The following is a 14,761-nucleotide window of genomic DNA, read 5'->3' on the forward strand; positions in this document are numbered from 1 at the left end:
CACCAAAGCAGTACTTCTCACAAAGTCTAACTACCATCACTGCCACTGGCCTCTCATGACCCCAACATCATTGTTGTCATCACAGGAGGAAAGAACTCAATATGGGCTCCTCTTCTTCTCGTGTAAACCTGTGAAAAACACTACTAGTTATTTAAATTTTCCAACTTCATTCACCATGCGAACTGGAATTGAAATAAAAAGCATGAAGTCCCCAATCGATTACCTCATTTCCTTTTAAAATGAAAAACCACTTTCATGTATATTAATTTTAAACAGTAAATTATATTAGAAAGCGAAGGAGAATTTTTAAATTTCTTGGGTTTTTCGATGTTCAGAACGCCATATTTTGATTTTTAATGATGAATGGATGCTTCTTAAATCTTGACACGGAAAAACACATATTTTAATGTAGGGATGATAAAATGATAGAAGAATGAGATCAAAGGGGAAAAATATTAATATTTTAATCTATTTTTTGAAAATTTGTGTGCTTCTAAAAAAAGTTAATTTGATAAAAATTGTGACGAGGAAAGAAAAACATTCGCTAAAGAATTAATGGTGACATTAGAGAGGAGTAGCTAAGGTTTTTTATTTGATAAATAACTAAAATAATATTTTATTCAAAAATTAGGGATCAAATTAGAAAATAATTGTTTTTATTAATGTATTGCATAATCAATATAAGAATGTTAACGTCGTAATAACCAATTTGTAACCACTTTATAATATAAGTGATTGAAACATAACAATTGAAAGTTAGGTAGCCTATATCAGAAGAAAATAAAATAAAAGTAATCTCCTTGTAGTTTACTCATTGACAATTTAATATGTCCCAAGCTATTTTCTTTATTTTATTTATCCTTCCAATGAAATGGAATTTACGGAAACCACCTTGTACAGCACCAACCGACTGGGAGATCATGAAATAAGGATTAGGCTATTTCGGGGAATTAGGAAAAATAGAAGATATCGGTTTGGCTATGAGGTATGGTTTGCGTGTATTACACTCGCATGGAAGAATCCTGTACCTAGAGAACTATGGTCGTTGACTTTCCCTTGGGTACACGAGTCTACCACATGATCATCGTCGGGATAATTGCGCTTGAGGTTGTTTTTTTTTTAAAGTTACAGACGTATTACGGCGTCGAGAAGCTCCGACGTGCGTTCCAAGGAGGAGGGGCGATCACCGTCCTATCAAATATCAATTCATCTCATAATAGCAGGATGATGTTCTACCGATTTTCTCTCGGTCTCGTGTCGTGTGCGGTGAATGGCGTCCGTTATTACGAATCTGCCACTATTGATCCGATACGTATTGGGTAGGCGCGTGAGAGAACTGAGCCCTTTTTGCACAATAAGAGGAAGAACAATTCATATGCTTTAATCCCCCTAATTCTTTGTTAACTAATTACTTCAAGAAAAGAGCCAGGACTTCTTCATCTTTATTTCACTGTACTTATCGTGATTATTTCAATCTTATATTCTATTCGTCTCATTACCATTGTTTTTGTTTGTTTGTTTTTTCAAAAAAAAAATTACTCTACATATTATTAAATTTTTAATTTTATTAATTTTAGTATTAACGTTTAATTTTATGTTTAATTATTCCATTCTACCGTAACACTAACGTTTAATTACGTCATTTTACCATTAATGACTTAATGAGATGATAACATAATAATTGTGCATTGTAACGCTGACAACGTGAAGTTTATTTTCACATAAAATCCATAATTTACAATTTAAAATCACAAATTCAATTTTATTTTCTTTCATTTGTTGCATTCTATTTGTAACATCGCAAACTATGAGTTAGTGACTAAAATGTAAAACTTCATAATTTGGTGATTAAAGTGGAATAGTTGAATAGTTCAATGACTTATCTGGAAATAATTTATGAATTATTGCTAATAATTATTAAATGAAGTAAAGGGAAAATTAGTCATTTGACATGAAACATATTTTTCCCCTTTAATAGTAGAGAAACACATAAGGGGAGAGTTAGCTGGAAAACTCTCTTCTTCTTCTTGTTTTCTTCCTCTCCACCGTGAACCCAAGGGAGCAAAGGTGAGTTTTCTGATTACTTGATTGTTTGTTGATTTAAAATATGAGTTTTGGTCCTTAGGTGATACTTAAGCTTAAGGAAAGCTTAAGTTATCTTAAAATCAAAAGATGAAGAAGTTATGAAAGATTAAAGAGAATGAGGTTTTAAGTGAATTTATGGAAAAGAGTTGATAAGTTGAATTTGAAACTAAATTTGACTTGTCATCAACTTAATTAAGAGATATGAAGTGATAGAATTAGATTTAGAGTATCTTGAAAATTTGGTATGATTATTGATTTTCATATGAAAGATGAAAATTTGAGGTTAAGGATGTATTGAATGAGTAGAAATTAGTTTAAGTACATGTACTTGAGTTAAGAATAGAAAAAGGGAATGAAAGATGAAGAATTTAAGCTGAAAATGATGAATTTTTGGGCTTAAAATACAATTTCTGGGCAAGGTGCATCGGTACACATTCAATATGTACCGATACACTCTTAAATTAAGAAACATCGAATGCAATAAGTGTATCGGTACACTATCAGTGAAGAGATGTATCGATACACTTCAAAAGGAAAATGAAAATGGTAACGCTCAGAGGACATGGAAGGTGATGAGATGTATATGTCTATTGTGAAAGGTGGTTTTTAATTGTACTGTTGGTAATGATTTATTTGTAATATCTATTAGCACAAGCATGGTTATCAAAATCGGACCGGACCAGTCGGTTTAACCGGATGAATCGTGAACCAGTAGCCTGTCCGGTCCGGTTACCTCACAAAACCAGGCTGGTAATGAACTGACTGAAAACCGGGTGAACCAACTGAAAACCGACAAAACTGGTTTGAACCTCCGATTCTCTTTTTTTCTTTTAAAAAAAATTTAAACCAAACGACATCGTTTGTTCAACGAGCCAAGTCAAATTCAAGTATTGCTGAGCTCGACTCGAACTCGAAACTTTAAAAGTAAGCTCAACTCGACTCAAAAACTCACGAGCTAAAAATTATCAAGTTCAACTCGAACTTGAAATATAATATTAAAACTTGAACTCGAAAAGGCTCGAACTAAAAAAAAATTAGAAGTTCGATTGAAGCCTAAAATTTGAGCTCAATTGAAGCAAAAGAATAGTTCGCTCCGTGCTCACCAAAAGGCTCCATGATTTTGAATGTCAAATTACATCTATTATTTATAGAAATAAGTTGGGATGCTCTTCTATGTTTCTTAGCCATGTGAGATTGTTTTGTTCTCATATTTTTACTCTTTAAACTTTTGGGATGCTCTTCTATGTTTCTTAGCCATGTGAGATTTTTTTTAAAAAAATTAAACCAAATGACATCATTTGTTATGATTTTTTAAGCCCAAATTTTATTTTTTTGATTATAGTTATATAATTATATTTATTATTTAATATGTTTTACCTTAAATATTATGTTGTAGTTGATTTGAATCATTTTATTTCACTTGATTTTATGGTTTTTAATTTATATATGTTATGACTTGTGATATTTTTATACCTTTTAACATTGTAAACTTAAAAAAAAGTGTTACATATATATTAATATTGTTTTGAATATTTTGTAAAATTAAAATTTTTTTTATATAAAATCCAGTTCAACCGCGGTTGAACCCGGTTGAACCAGTACCTTCACCGGTTCAATATCCGGTCCGGTTTTAAAAACATTGAGCACAAGTTCTCATGATATATATTTTTTCTCCGAGAGAATTTCTATTTTGGAGACCAGTCGTGCTAAATATCTCTGTAGTTTACTAGTTTACTCATTTTCTCAATTATCGCTCCTTGAGTCAAAACTGTGTGCTCACTGAATTCGTTTTGTCATCAAATTAACAGCCATTAAAGTTTTTTATTGCTGGTACTTGCATGTCGTAGGAGATTTATCTGTGTACACAATCTTGATTTTTTAATATTTGTTGAGTCTTAGAATATTAATTGTTTGGCCCTAATAAATCATGACTTTTAGGTTCACTAATATACAATAATGTATAACTACGCATATTCAAATCTATGACCAAAACTAATTATTTCTTTGTTATGGCACCATTCAAAGATTCATTCATGGATTTCTTAAGCACGACTGATTTTTTTTTTGCAGTACAATAAATTTCCTACTTTTTTTTTTCTTTTGGATTGCAGCTTCTAGATTGCATCTTATCCAGGTATATGCAAGTGTTGTCTATGTTATGAAAGTCCTGCCACTTTCAAGAGTTAGACTGAATTTCCAGTCATCTCTATCTTTGTTTTCTTTTTATTCCTTCTGTTGATTTATTAAAATCTTATGGACTTCCAGCTCTTGCAATTAATTTTATCACTTCCTGCATCAGAGGATACTTTCGAGAGTTAGACTGAATTTCCAGTCATCTCTATCTTTGTTTTGTTTTTATCTTTTCCTTCTGTTGGTTTATTAAAATTTTATGGACTTCCAGCTCTTACAATTAGTTTTATAACTTCCTGCATCAGAAGATACTGAGCTCCAGTGTGTTCCTGGACGGCTTGAATCTGTGGAAGATAATGTCAGAGTATTTGAGCTTTTGCTTTTTTAGGAATGCCGTGCACAACTGTACAGCACATGGGAAGAGTTAAGTGAATCACCTTCAAGAGACACACGTATAATGGTTCGCATAAAAAACATTGAAAGGCGAGAAAGAGGTAAAAGTCCATAAACTTTAAGTTTTGGGTTTCAGTAAGTTTGCCAATTATCACTTTTGGCTATAGCTTTTTTTGTTCCAGAGTAGAATTGAGGTCAATTAGTTTTGCGATCATGAGTAAATGGTTATGCCGATTTTATTAATTCATAGAAACTTTATTTTTGTTGGATTAGGATGGTATGGTGTGATAGTTCTTCCTGCTAATGAGTGCAAGTGGGTATTTAAGGAAGGTGACGTTGCTCCAAGGCCAGGACAGGGTATGACATCGGAAGGAAAAGTTCTTTTCAGATTTATTAGGAATTAATTCTGTCGTCTTAATTCTCTGGTATCTAACTGTTCTTGGGACTCTTGCAACTACCCAGCGTGAGTATTTCTGTCGTCTTAATTCTCTGGTATTTATTTTATTTTGATTATTATTGTCAAAATTTCTGTGGCTAGATGTAGTTCCTGTTGCTTGACTTATACACTAGGGTTAACAAATTTCTTGTGTACAGATGCAAACTGCAATCCTTAAATCTAGTCCAGATCACTTTCCAAAATATGAGCAGTAATCTCTGGTTATGCCTGAATGTTTCACACCAAATTTTGTTGATTATTTGCATAGGACCTTTAATGGGCCTCAGCTTGCGGCAATCCAGTGGGCAGCTACACATACAGCTGCTGGAATAAGTAGTGGGCTGACAAAGAGGCAAGAGCCATGGCCTTTTACACTTGTTCAAGGGCCTCCAGGAACAAGTAAGACACGTACAGTATGGGGGATGCTAAATATCATTCATTTGGTTCAATATCAACACTATTATACCTCTTTGCTTAAGAAATTAGCACCTGAAAGCTATAAACAAGCAAATGATAGCAATCCCGACAATGTTGCAATGGGATCAATTGATGAAGTCCTCCATAACATGGACCAGAATCTTTTTCGTACCCTTCCAAAACTCTGCCAAAAGCCTAGAATGTTAGTTTGTGCTCCTTCTAATGCTGCAACTGATGAGCTTCTTGCAAGTTCTTGATCAAGGATTTATTGATGGTGAGATGAAAATATACCGTCCTGATGTGGCCCGTGTTGGGGTAGACTCTCAGACATGGGCTGTCCTGGCAGTTTCCGCTGAGCGGAGAACTGAACAACTTCTACAGAAGAACCATGATGAAATTTTTGGACATATTCAGACTTTAAAGGCTCGAGAAGCTATGTTATCCCAACAGATAGCCACTCTTCAAAGGGAACTTAATGCTGCAGCTGTTACTGTTCGGTCCCAAGGTTCTGTTGGTGTTGATCCCGATATTCTTGTTGCTCGGGATCAGAACCGAGATGTACTGTTGCAGAACCTTGCTGCAGTTGTTGAAAACAGAGATAAAGCTCTAGTCAAAATATCTCGCCTTCTCATTTTAGAACCTAAGTTCCGTGTTGGCAGTAACTTCAACTTGGAAGAAGCCCGTGCTAATCTTGAGGCAAGTTTTGCCAATGAGGCTGTGATTGTTTTCACCACTGTCTCAAGTTGTGGTCGTAAGTTGTTCTCTCGCCTTACCCATGGTTTTGATATGGTTGTAATTGATGAGGCTGCTCAAGCCAGTGAAGTTGCAGTACTTCCTTCCCTTTCTCTTCGTGCAGCAAGGTGTGTACTTGTTGGGGATCCACAACAGCTTCCTGCAACAATCATCAGCAAGGCTGCTGGGACCCTCTTGTACAGTAGAAGCCTTTTTGAAAGGTTCCAGCAAGCAGGATGCCCAACTATGTTGTTATCTGTTCAATATAGGATGCACCCCCAGATTAGGGATTTCCCATCCCGGTACTTCTATCAAGGACGTCTCATTGATAGTGAAAGTGTTGTCAGCTTACCTGATGGGTTTACTACAAGGACCCTTTACTTAAACCTTATTTATTTTATGATATTACCCATGGTCGGGAATCCCATAGAGGTGGGTCTGTTTCATATCAGAATGTGCATGAAGCAGTGTTGTGTTTGCGCTTGTATGAGTACCTACAGAAAACATCAAAATCTTTGGGCGTGCCTAAAATCACAGTGGGTATAAACACCATACAAGCTGCAATTGAAATGCATACAACGTGAGTTTGAGAGTGTTCTAAGAACAGAGGAAGGGAAAAGAGATTTATATATTAATACTGTAGAGATGCTTTCCAGGGCCAGGAACGTGATGTTATTATTATGTCTTGTGTCCGTGCCTCAAATCATGGGGTGGCCTTTGTTGCAGATATTCGTCGAATGAATGTTGCTCTTACTCGTGCCAGAAGGGCTCTGTGGGTATGAGATTCTTTCTTCTAACCTTTATATGCTATTACTTTCTAGCGTAGATCATTCTCTAAACTACCTTGTGTTTATTTTCTAGAATTGACATTAATGTTTTTACAGGTTATGGGTAATGCGAGTGCTCTGGTGCAATCTGATGACTGGGTAACCTTAATCGCTGATGCCAAAGCGAGGAATTGTTATATGGACATGGATTCTCTCCCCAAGGACTTCACAAAAGACTTGCTCCCCAAAGACTTTTCAGAGCCGAGTGGACTTGGTTATTCCCCATCACAGGGTAAGGCTGCTAACATGAGGGGTTTAAGATCTGTTGGACCAAGCATAGGTCACTCGACTTGCACATGAACTCCAGGTTAGGAACACCATCAGAAGATGAAGAGAAGTCAGGCACAATAGTATTTTCTAGGCATGGGAATTATGGCCATTTAAGTCACCGCAGACTTCTTTGGATGGTTTTCATCAGTCAGGCGACAAATCTAGAGATGCCTGGCAATATGGCATACAGAAAAATTTTGCTGGTACAATGGGGAAAAGAGATTCCTAGCAACTAATTGTTTTGTCTATGAACTTTTTTTTTTGCACATGAAGATCCTGGAAGAAGAACTTTATATATAATCCTTGCATTGAAACTTATGAAGAGCTCTTAGCTCCACAAGGATCGAAACAATTTGTAGGAAGTTGGTGCCAGGCTTATGTTTCATGATTGCTCCCAGCTGAACAAGTTGAGAGGGATATGCACAGGTCACCAATGAACTTAGCCAGTCCTCGAGATTGATTCCTGCTAGGAGGTGGATGATCTCGGGTTAGGATGTATGAAATCATACCCTAGATCCACCCACTAGCCTTTACAAGCTTCAAAGGTAAGAAATATATCATGTCCATACTATGGAACAATATTTAATGTAAAATTTCTTATGTGACGACTGTATTAATGCTGTCTAATCCAGGAATTGAATGCTGGCATCAAGTATCGTTCCGCCCAACCAAGATCCCTTTGACATTAAAATTTTCCACAATACGTGGAATGCTCGGCTGACTTCAGTTCTGGAGTGTGAATTCATTTAGACCAATCATATTCAAAGAAAGCGTTGTACATTCATCTAATCTACCGTACAAATGCTTACAAAATCGGAGGATAACTAGTGATTTGTGAAGGGGATGCATTTTCAGACTTATGTAGAGTCAACATCATTGGAAGCTGTCGTATATATTCCTTGAACGTGCAGATGCCCCAAGGTGATAAACTTTTTAGTTCTGCAGGATACGGTTTGGTTTACCTATGTATTCTTTGCTTTTGTTCCCTATCTATACTATTTAAAAAAGCAAAAGATTTGGATAGAAATAGGGCATTTCTCAAAAATTCTGTATTAGAGAAATACGGATGTTTAGGAAATCTCATGTAGCTGACCTTTGTGTGTACAGCCCCAGGTTCATCGTCTGTGGAACCAAAACGATTCTTCCCTACCTACTTGGAAAAGCTCAGCTGCTCTGGTTTCCAACTTGAAAACCATTAAAAAACGGCTCCAAGTTTCAAATGATAGCATCTACTTATCAGTTATCACCTTCTGGGATGGTGTAATTTGACTAGTTTCTTCCGAACACCGTGTCTGGTTATGTAATGCGGGAAAATAATTTATGTAGTGACTAACACGTACGTACATGCATACATCAAGTGCTTTATTTTATCATTATATTAAAACCTTTTAGTCAAAACAACTTAACAGTTTGTTCTTCTGTTCTTCTAAGATGTGCCTGCTCACAGACAGGATTGTAAAGTTGGTGGGCGTTGCTGTCCAAAACCAGGAGATTTGAAACTTTAACAAACTTGCGAAATATGCGATTTTTTTAAGATAAAATGTGTATACTATATCCAAAGAACAAATTCAATCCAAGAGTATCAAACAAAAACCCAGATACTCATCGCCCAATACCCCAATCTGTACAAAGTTGGGAGCTGAGCCTATTTCTACCATAAATTTTAGCTTAAATCGTCTCCTTAATAAAACCCACAAGTATATCACCTGTCGACTATAAATTCCTAAAGCACCTGTTATTCCTTTCCCTCCAAACAAAATAGATGAAAGCAGTCTAAGCCAAACGAAAAACAGTGGCCTTTATTGACTTACCTCGAACATGAGCGCAAGCCCAAGATACCTCGCCCTCCCAATCCAGCACCGAGCGATGAATGCAGCTAGTGGCAAGAATAATTTTCCATATCTTCAACGAGAAGGAGCATCCAAAGAAGATATGTGATCTATTCTTATCCGCAACATTACACAAAACAGACTCAAAACATTCAAACCCATAAGTTCAGCCTATCACGAGTCGACAACGGTCAAGCAAGGCCATCCAAGCGATGATGGAGTGTCTAGGTACATGCAACGCAAACCAGATTAGTTGCTGCCATAATACTCTCTCCTTTTTAGACCGAATCTCTCCCCAAACCATCTTCCTTTGGCACGCACCAGCCCCCCGCAAAGCCCCAAAAACAGAAGCTGCCTCCCCTCGATAGGAAAAGATTTTCCTCAGACTCCAGCTCGTCGATCCACTCGGTTGGAAGCTCCAAACATCGGCCCCCTTTATCACATAGGCCCGAACCCACGCAACCCACAAAGAATCGTCATCAGCAAGAAGCTTCCTAAGCAATTGGAAGAAGCAAGCATTATTCCAGCACTCCAAGTGTTTCAATCCCAACCCCCCTTCGGGTTTTAGGGAGCAAATATGCGCCCAACCAACCCTAGCACCCGAGGCCGCCACATCCTGACCCTTCCAAAAAAACCTCATGCAAAGCTGATTCACCCGATGCAAAACCGCCATGTGAATGACCAACTGCCTACACCAGAAGTTTGTGATGCTGAACAGAACCGAGAGAATTAGTTGTAATCTCCCAACAAAACTAAGCCTCCAGTTCGACCAATGATCCAGCCTGCTTTTTATGCTTTCAATCAGACTACGACAAGCAGTTGAAATAAGCGAAATTATACTATGCTGTGTTCTCTTTTCTGGCCGAATTGGAAAAAGTTACATGTTGTATTTAATCATTTAACTATCAATTTGATATCGTTTTAATTAATTATTTTTTTAAATCATATCTAATATATTATTTTAATTTTATTTTAGTCATTTCTTATTAAAAAATAAATATAATTATTGATGTAATAATTTTTTAATAATAATTTAATATTATCTTATGATGATATGTTAATATCAACGTTAATTTTTTAATGACGAAAAATAAAAATAAAATATAATTTTAAGAAGAAAATAATAATTGAATGATTGGAGTAAAATCGATAAATAAATACATAATTTATCTTAAAAAAAAAGTGAAAACAGGGTCATGACTCATGGGATGAATCTTCAAATGGCAGGAATCCTAACCTGTCCTGGTGCATTGTCTGGCTTCCCTAACTTTTTCCTGCTTGAAAAGGTCTATCCCACCCTCCAACTTATGACTTCTTTTTATTGGTTAATCCCCAGTTTCTACCTTGGTGTCCAAATAGTCCAATTAGGACAACCATTCTAGAAAAAGTTAGAAAACAAGGCTCCAGCCAAAAAAGTACAGCCTAAAAAACAAAGAAGGGGTTACCAGGCACCCCAAATTTCCCGGTTTCTAGAATTGATTGCATGAGACGACGATCCCAGTACATTAGCCCTCAAACCTACGAACCTCACCTATTTTTTAAAGCATGCCCTTTTCATGGTTGACCATTTTTTCTATGATTCTTACCATCCCAATTTACATCCCTCGGAAGTTGAAGATCCCATTCTTTATTCCAATTATTCCTTGAATCAATCAGGTTCGTTGCTCCTTTTTACCATGGCCTCTAACTTGCTTTTGGTCTATAGATCTTCACATTTTATGTACTTTGAACTGCTGCTATTTTCTGGTATCTCGCTTTCATTTATTTTTAAAGCTGATTGGACTGTTTCACGTCTGAAAACTTAAGCTAATGGATTAATTTTGTGATCACGTGAAAATTAATGTGATTTATTCACTGGTCTCTGTTTGGTCTGAAATGTTTTGGTTTAATTTATCCATCTCTGATAGGCAGATAAAGACTTCTGTTTTACATTAATTTTCTGCATTGATTCGTTGTATTGTTGGACCAACGAAAGAAGAAAGGGGTTGAGGAGTAAGTTACAAAGCTTGTTTTAACGTTGATCGCACACCACAGAAATATCTTGCTATAGAAGATGATTAGCTTAGACAACGGCTCAACCATTTTGGGCTTTCTGGTTCTATGTAGTTGCAGTCGGTTTGAAGTTATATAGTTTTGAAGTTGCTTGGTTGATCGTGATTCATATAGATCATTTACCAATTTCTCTAATATAGCTTCCTATGACTTACAATAATCTTATTCCCTTTATGGATGACTGGTTGAAATTGCTATGATCCGGGGGGGGGGTCTTGAAGACCGATTCCTGGGTTAGGTTAAATGGGAAAGAAAGGAACAAAATCACTAAGATTGGTTCCACTTGTCTCTCTCTGGCAACGGAACTGCAATCTGGTCAGCTATTTCAATACTGACAGAGATTTAAATGATGTTAAGGCAAGAATGGAGAAAGAAACCGCCAAAGAAAAGCTGTATAAAGACCAGTCTCATGGTATCGATTGTTCCTGGATACATACATATATAGGAAGAGGTGTATTTAAACTAGTGTAAAACGAAGGTGGTTTATATATACACTTTCATTAGTATCTTTACTGTTAATATTTTAACAATCTAACCGTTGAATTTATTAGTTTAATTGTACTTGTTATACACGTAAATTCTCAAATCAATCCAATATCTTATTTGGATCCAAAACATTTTACCTAAGATAAATAATTAGATATTTCTAATTTACTCAAAACTTTATATGGATATACCTCTCAATATATATATGAATTTACATTTCATTTACAGAGAAGGTGGTGCAATGTGAGAAGTTTTATTCAGCTTTAGTGGGTCTTCATCCCTCATGATCCTAAACAATTTCTTGTTTCTATTGAACTAAGATAACAGTTTTCTCTTTTTATTACACGAGCTTACACTTGAAACACATGATTGATGATTCTAATAGTACACTTCTGAAGCATTTAACTGTTGACATGCAGAGAGACAGCTATTAAACTATGAGTGCTACATTGGAGAAATCCACTTCAAATGGCTCTGAGAAGTCTGAAACAACTGAAGAGCAACAGGCAAAGGTATATTCCGCCTATATGGTCTCCTTTCCCTATCCTAGTACCTCATAGATTATCATTTTGATCCATCATAGATCTTGAAAGGTGAAGCGAGCAAAAGCTACTTATATGTCGTAGAGAGTAAAGCTTTCTAACCTTTTGGTATTTGCAGATTAGTGAGATAAGAAAGTTGGTAGGACCATTGCCTGAGAAGTTGGCCATTTATTGTTCTGATGCAGCCATTTCTAGATACTTAAGGGCACGAAACTGGAATGTCAAGAAGGCAACTAAAATGCTAAAAGAGACCTTAAAATGGAGAGCAGAATATAAACCAGAAGAGATCCGCTGGGTATGCTTCAATTAATCTTCCTATAAGTAGTTTTGAATAGGGAATACCAAATGCATGTGGAATTTGGCCCATGCAGTCTGCTTGTAACAGGTTTTTCATATTATCTTGAAGTTGAGGGTGCTAGGCTATTGGCAATGATTGGTCTGATGATTTTTCTTAGCAGTTATATTCTTTTGCATTTAGTTTCGTGCATTCAGTATGGTATATTGAATTGGGAACTTAAGTTTATGGATTTAACCTTAAAGGGTAGCCTAAGTCCAATCTACTTATTACGATTGAACTCGTCATTTGGCAGGTCAGGTTGTTATTTTCTGTCTTGTTCAGGTCAAACCTTTTTCTTTTGAGATATGGTGTTTTTACATCATTGTTCTTTTTGTATGATATAGGAAGAGATTGCTCATGAAGGCGAGACAGGGAAGATCTACAGAGCAAATTATGCAGACAAGCATGGAAGAACAGTTCTTGTCATGAGACCTAGCTGCCAGGTTCCATCTGACTTCTTTTGCCTCTTGTGCAATTTGTAGATCTGGTGCCATACAAAATAGAATAAACTTTGAGTGAAAGGTGTCACAGCTCATTCTGATGATTACCCTACAACGGGGGTGGGGCCGTGGGGGTGAAGAAACAATAGATGAATACATAAGATAGATCCCAATGTAATAGTATATGATTTCTGGTCATGATGGTTCCCATATTTGTCCCAACAATAGGATTTTTCACCACCTCTAAAGCATTTAGTAAGTCCAAACAAAAGGTCAATGTAACGGTGTCTTACAGATTAGTAAGCATATTACTTTGCTGCACATTGATTAGTTTTGACAACTTAGTTAAGTTCATTCTGACTACAGAACACAAAATCAACTAAAGGCCAGATTAGGTATTTGGTTTATTGCATGGAAAATGCAATCTTAAATCTTCCACCAGACAAGGAACAGATGGTCTGGTTGATTGATTTCAATGGCTACAACTTGGGACATACATCAATGAAGGTGACACGGGAAACAGCTCATGTTTTACAAGACCATTATCCAGAGCGCCTAGGCGTGGCAATACTATACAACCCACCCAAGTTCTTTGAACCATTCTGGAAGGTAGCCCATTTTTACATTTTTTTCTGCCTTCTCTTTTGGTGTCCCAAAAATATGCATACCTGATTATACACGTGCACAGAGATTTGACAGTTTTGAAAAGATCCCTGTTAATATAGCTTTTGAACTTTTATACTTTGTGGTTTTCAGCCAATGCGAGTTTGAAACATTTTAGCACTCAGTTTTTTCTCTCTATATAAATTGCTTTTCATGTCCACATAAATATGAAATTATTCCTTCCATTTAGATCCAGCTCTATGCAAGCCATTTTTTTGGTGGCTCTTTGCAAAACCGTATCTTTTTCTTTACAGATTATGTGTTGCCTCAAGATAGCTAGACGGTGTTCGATGCCAGTTTTGTTTTGTTATTGTAAGGATATCTTATTATGCTGGGAATCTGTCTCTTGACAGGTGGTCAAACCATTTCTAGAACCGAAGACTCAGAAGAAAGTCAAATTTGTTTACTCTGATGATCCCAGTAGCAAGAAAATAATGGAAGACCTTTTTGATATGGAGAAACTGGAATCTGCATTTGGTGGAAATGATGATTCAGGTTTTAACATCAGTAATTATGCTGAGAGAATGCGGGAAGATGACAAGAGGATGCCTGCGTTTTGGACAAGGGGAAATCCTCAATCAGCAGCTCGGCTGCAACCGATGCCAACCCTTTCTATTGTTTTGAATTCCATCAATTTGAACTCAGATTCTAATGGTTCTGACAATGGAAAAGTAGACAGCTCCCCTAGTCATGTTTCCGACTCTGAAACCCTCTCTCCCAATGGATGTCTCTTGGTTAACGTGGGAAGTGATAATGACACCAGGGAAATTCACTAGAGATAGAAGAGATTTGAAGCCCGACCCTGCCTCGGGTTAGGTAATAAGGTATACAATGATCTGACCATATGCAGCTGTGCCAACTGTTTTGCTGTTTTAGTTAGAAACATTAAGACAAGTAAAGCTTCTCACAATTTGCATCGATGCCGTTCTGAACTTATGTTGAATGAAATTTTCAATTCAATTAATGTTCTTTTTCCCTTGACAAGTGCTTACTCATTTCATCCTTGTCAAGTTCAGTCTTCTATCTTCAATAATATTTTAAACCGCTTCTCTGTGAAAAGTTCTAACTATTTCATCCAAAATCGATATCATGTGTTCCAAATAAAAGACAAAAATTCTAACT

General features: G+C 36.4%; 1 protein-coding gene and 1 pseudogene across 1 annotated transcript; both read left to right on the plus strand.

The window, feature by feature from the left end:
* Window positions 1–2,647: 2,647 nt before the first annotated feature.
* LOC120180301 lies at window positions 2,648–8,297 on the plus strand (annotated as a pseudogene).
* Window positions 8,298–10,520: 2,223 nt separating this feature from the next.
* Window positions 10,521–14,468, plus strand: LOC120180337 (phosphatidylinositol transfer protein 3-like). The gene is made up of 6 exons (XM_039185683.1): window positions 10,521–10,775; window positions 12,077–12,169; window positions 12,318–12,494; window positions 12,881–12,979; window positions 13,343–13,585; window positions 13,993–14,468. The coding sequence occupies exons 2-6, from the start codon at window positions 12,095–12,097 to the stop codon at window positions 14,413–14,415; spliced, it is 1,017 nt and encodes a 338-aa protein (XP_039041614.1). The 5' UTR covers window positions 10,521–10,775; window positions 12,077–12,094; the 3' UTR covers window positions 14,416–14,468.
* Window positions 14,469–14,761: the final 293 nt, after the last annotated feature.

The sequence above is a fragment of the Hibiscus syriacus genome, unplaced genomic scaffold (genome assembly GCF_006381635.1).
Source record: "Hibiscus syriacus cultivar Baekdansim isolate YM2019G1 unplaced genomic scaffold, ASM638163v2 tig00112491_pilon, whole genome shotgun sequence".
In the NCBI taxonomy this organism is placed as follows: Eukaryota; Viridiplantae; Streptophyta; class Magnoliopsida; order Malvales; family Malvaceae; genus Hibiscus; species Hibiscus syriacus.

Excerpts from the sequence above, each read along its gene's own strand:
- LOC120180337 (XM_039185683.1), top strand. The coding sequence starts at position 12,095 with ATGAGTGCTACATTGGAGAAATCCACTTCAAATGGCTCTGAGAAGTCT. Across the intron at positions 12,495-12,880 it reads AACCAGAAGAGATCCGCTGG|GAAGAGATTGCTCATGAAGG; the intron begins GTATGCTTCAAT and ends TGTATGATATAG. Across the intron at positions 12,980-13,342 it reads TCATGAGACCTAGCTGCCAG|AACACAAAATCAACTAAAGG; the intron begins GTTCCATCTGAC and ends TTCTGACTACAG.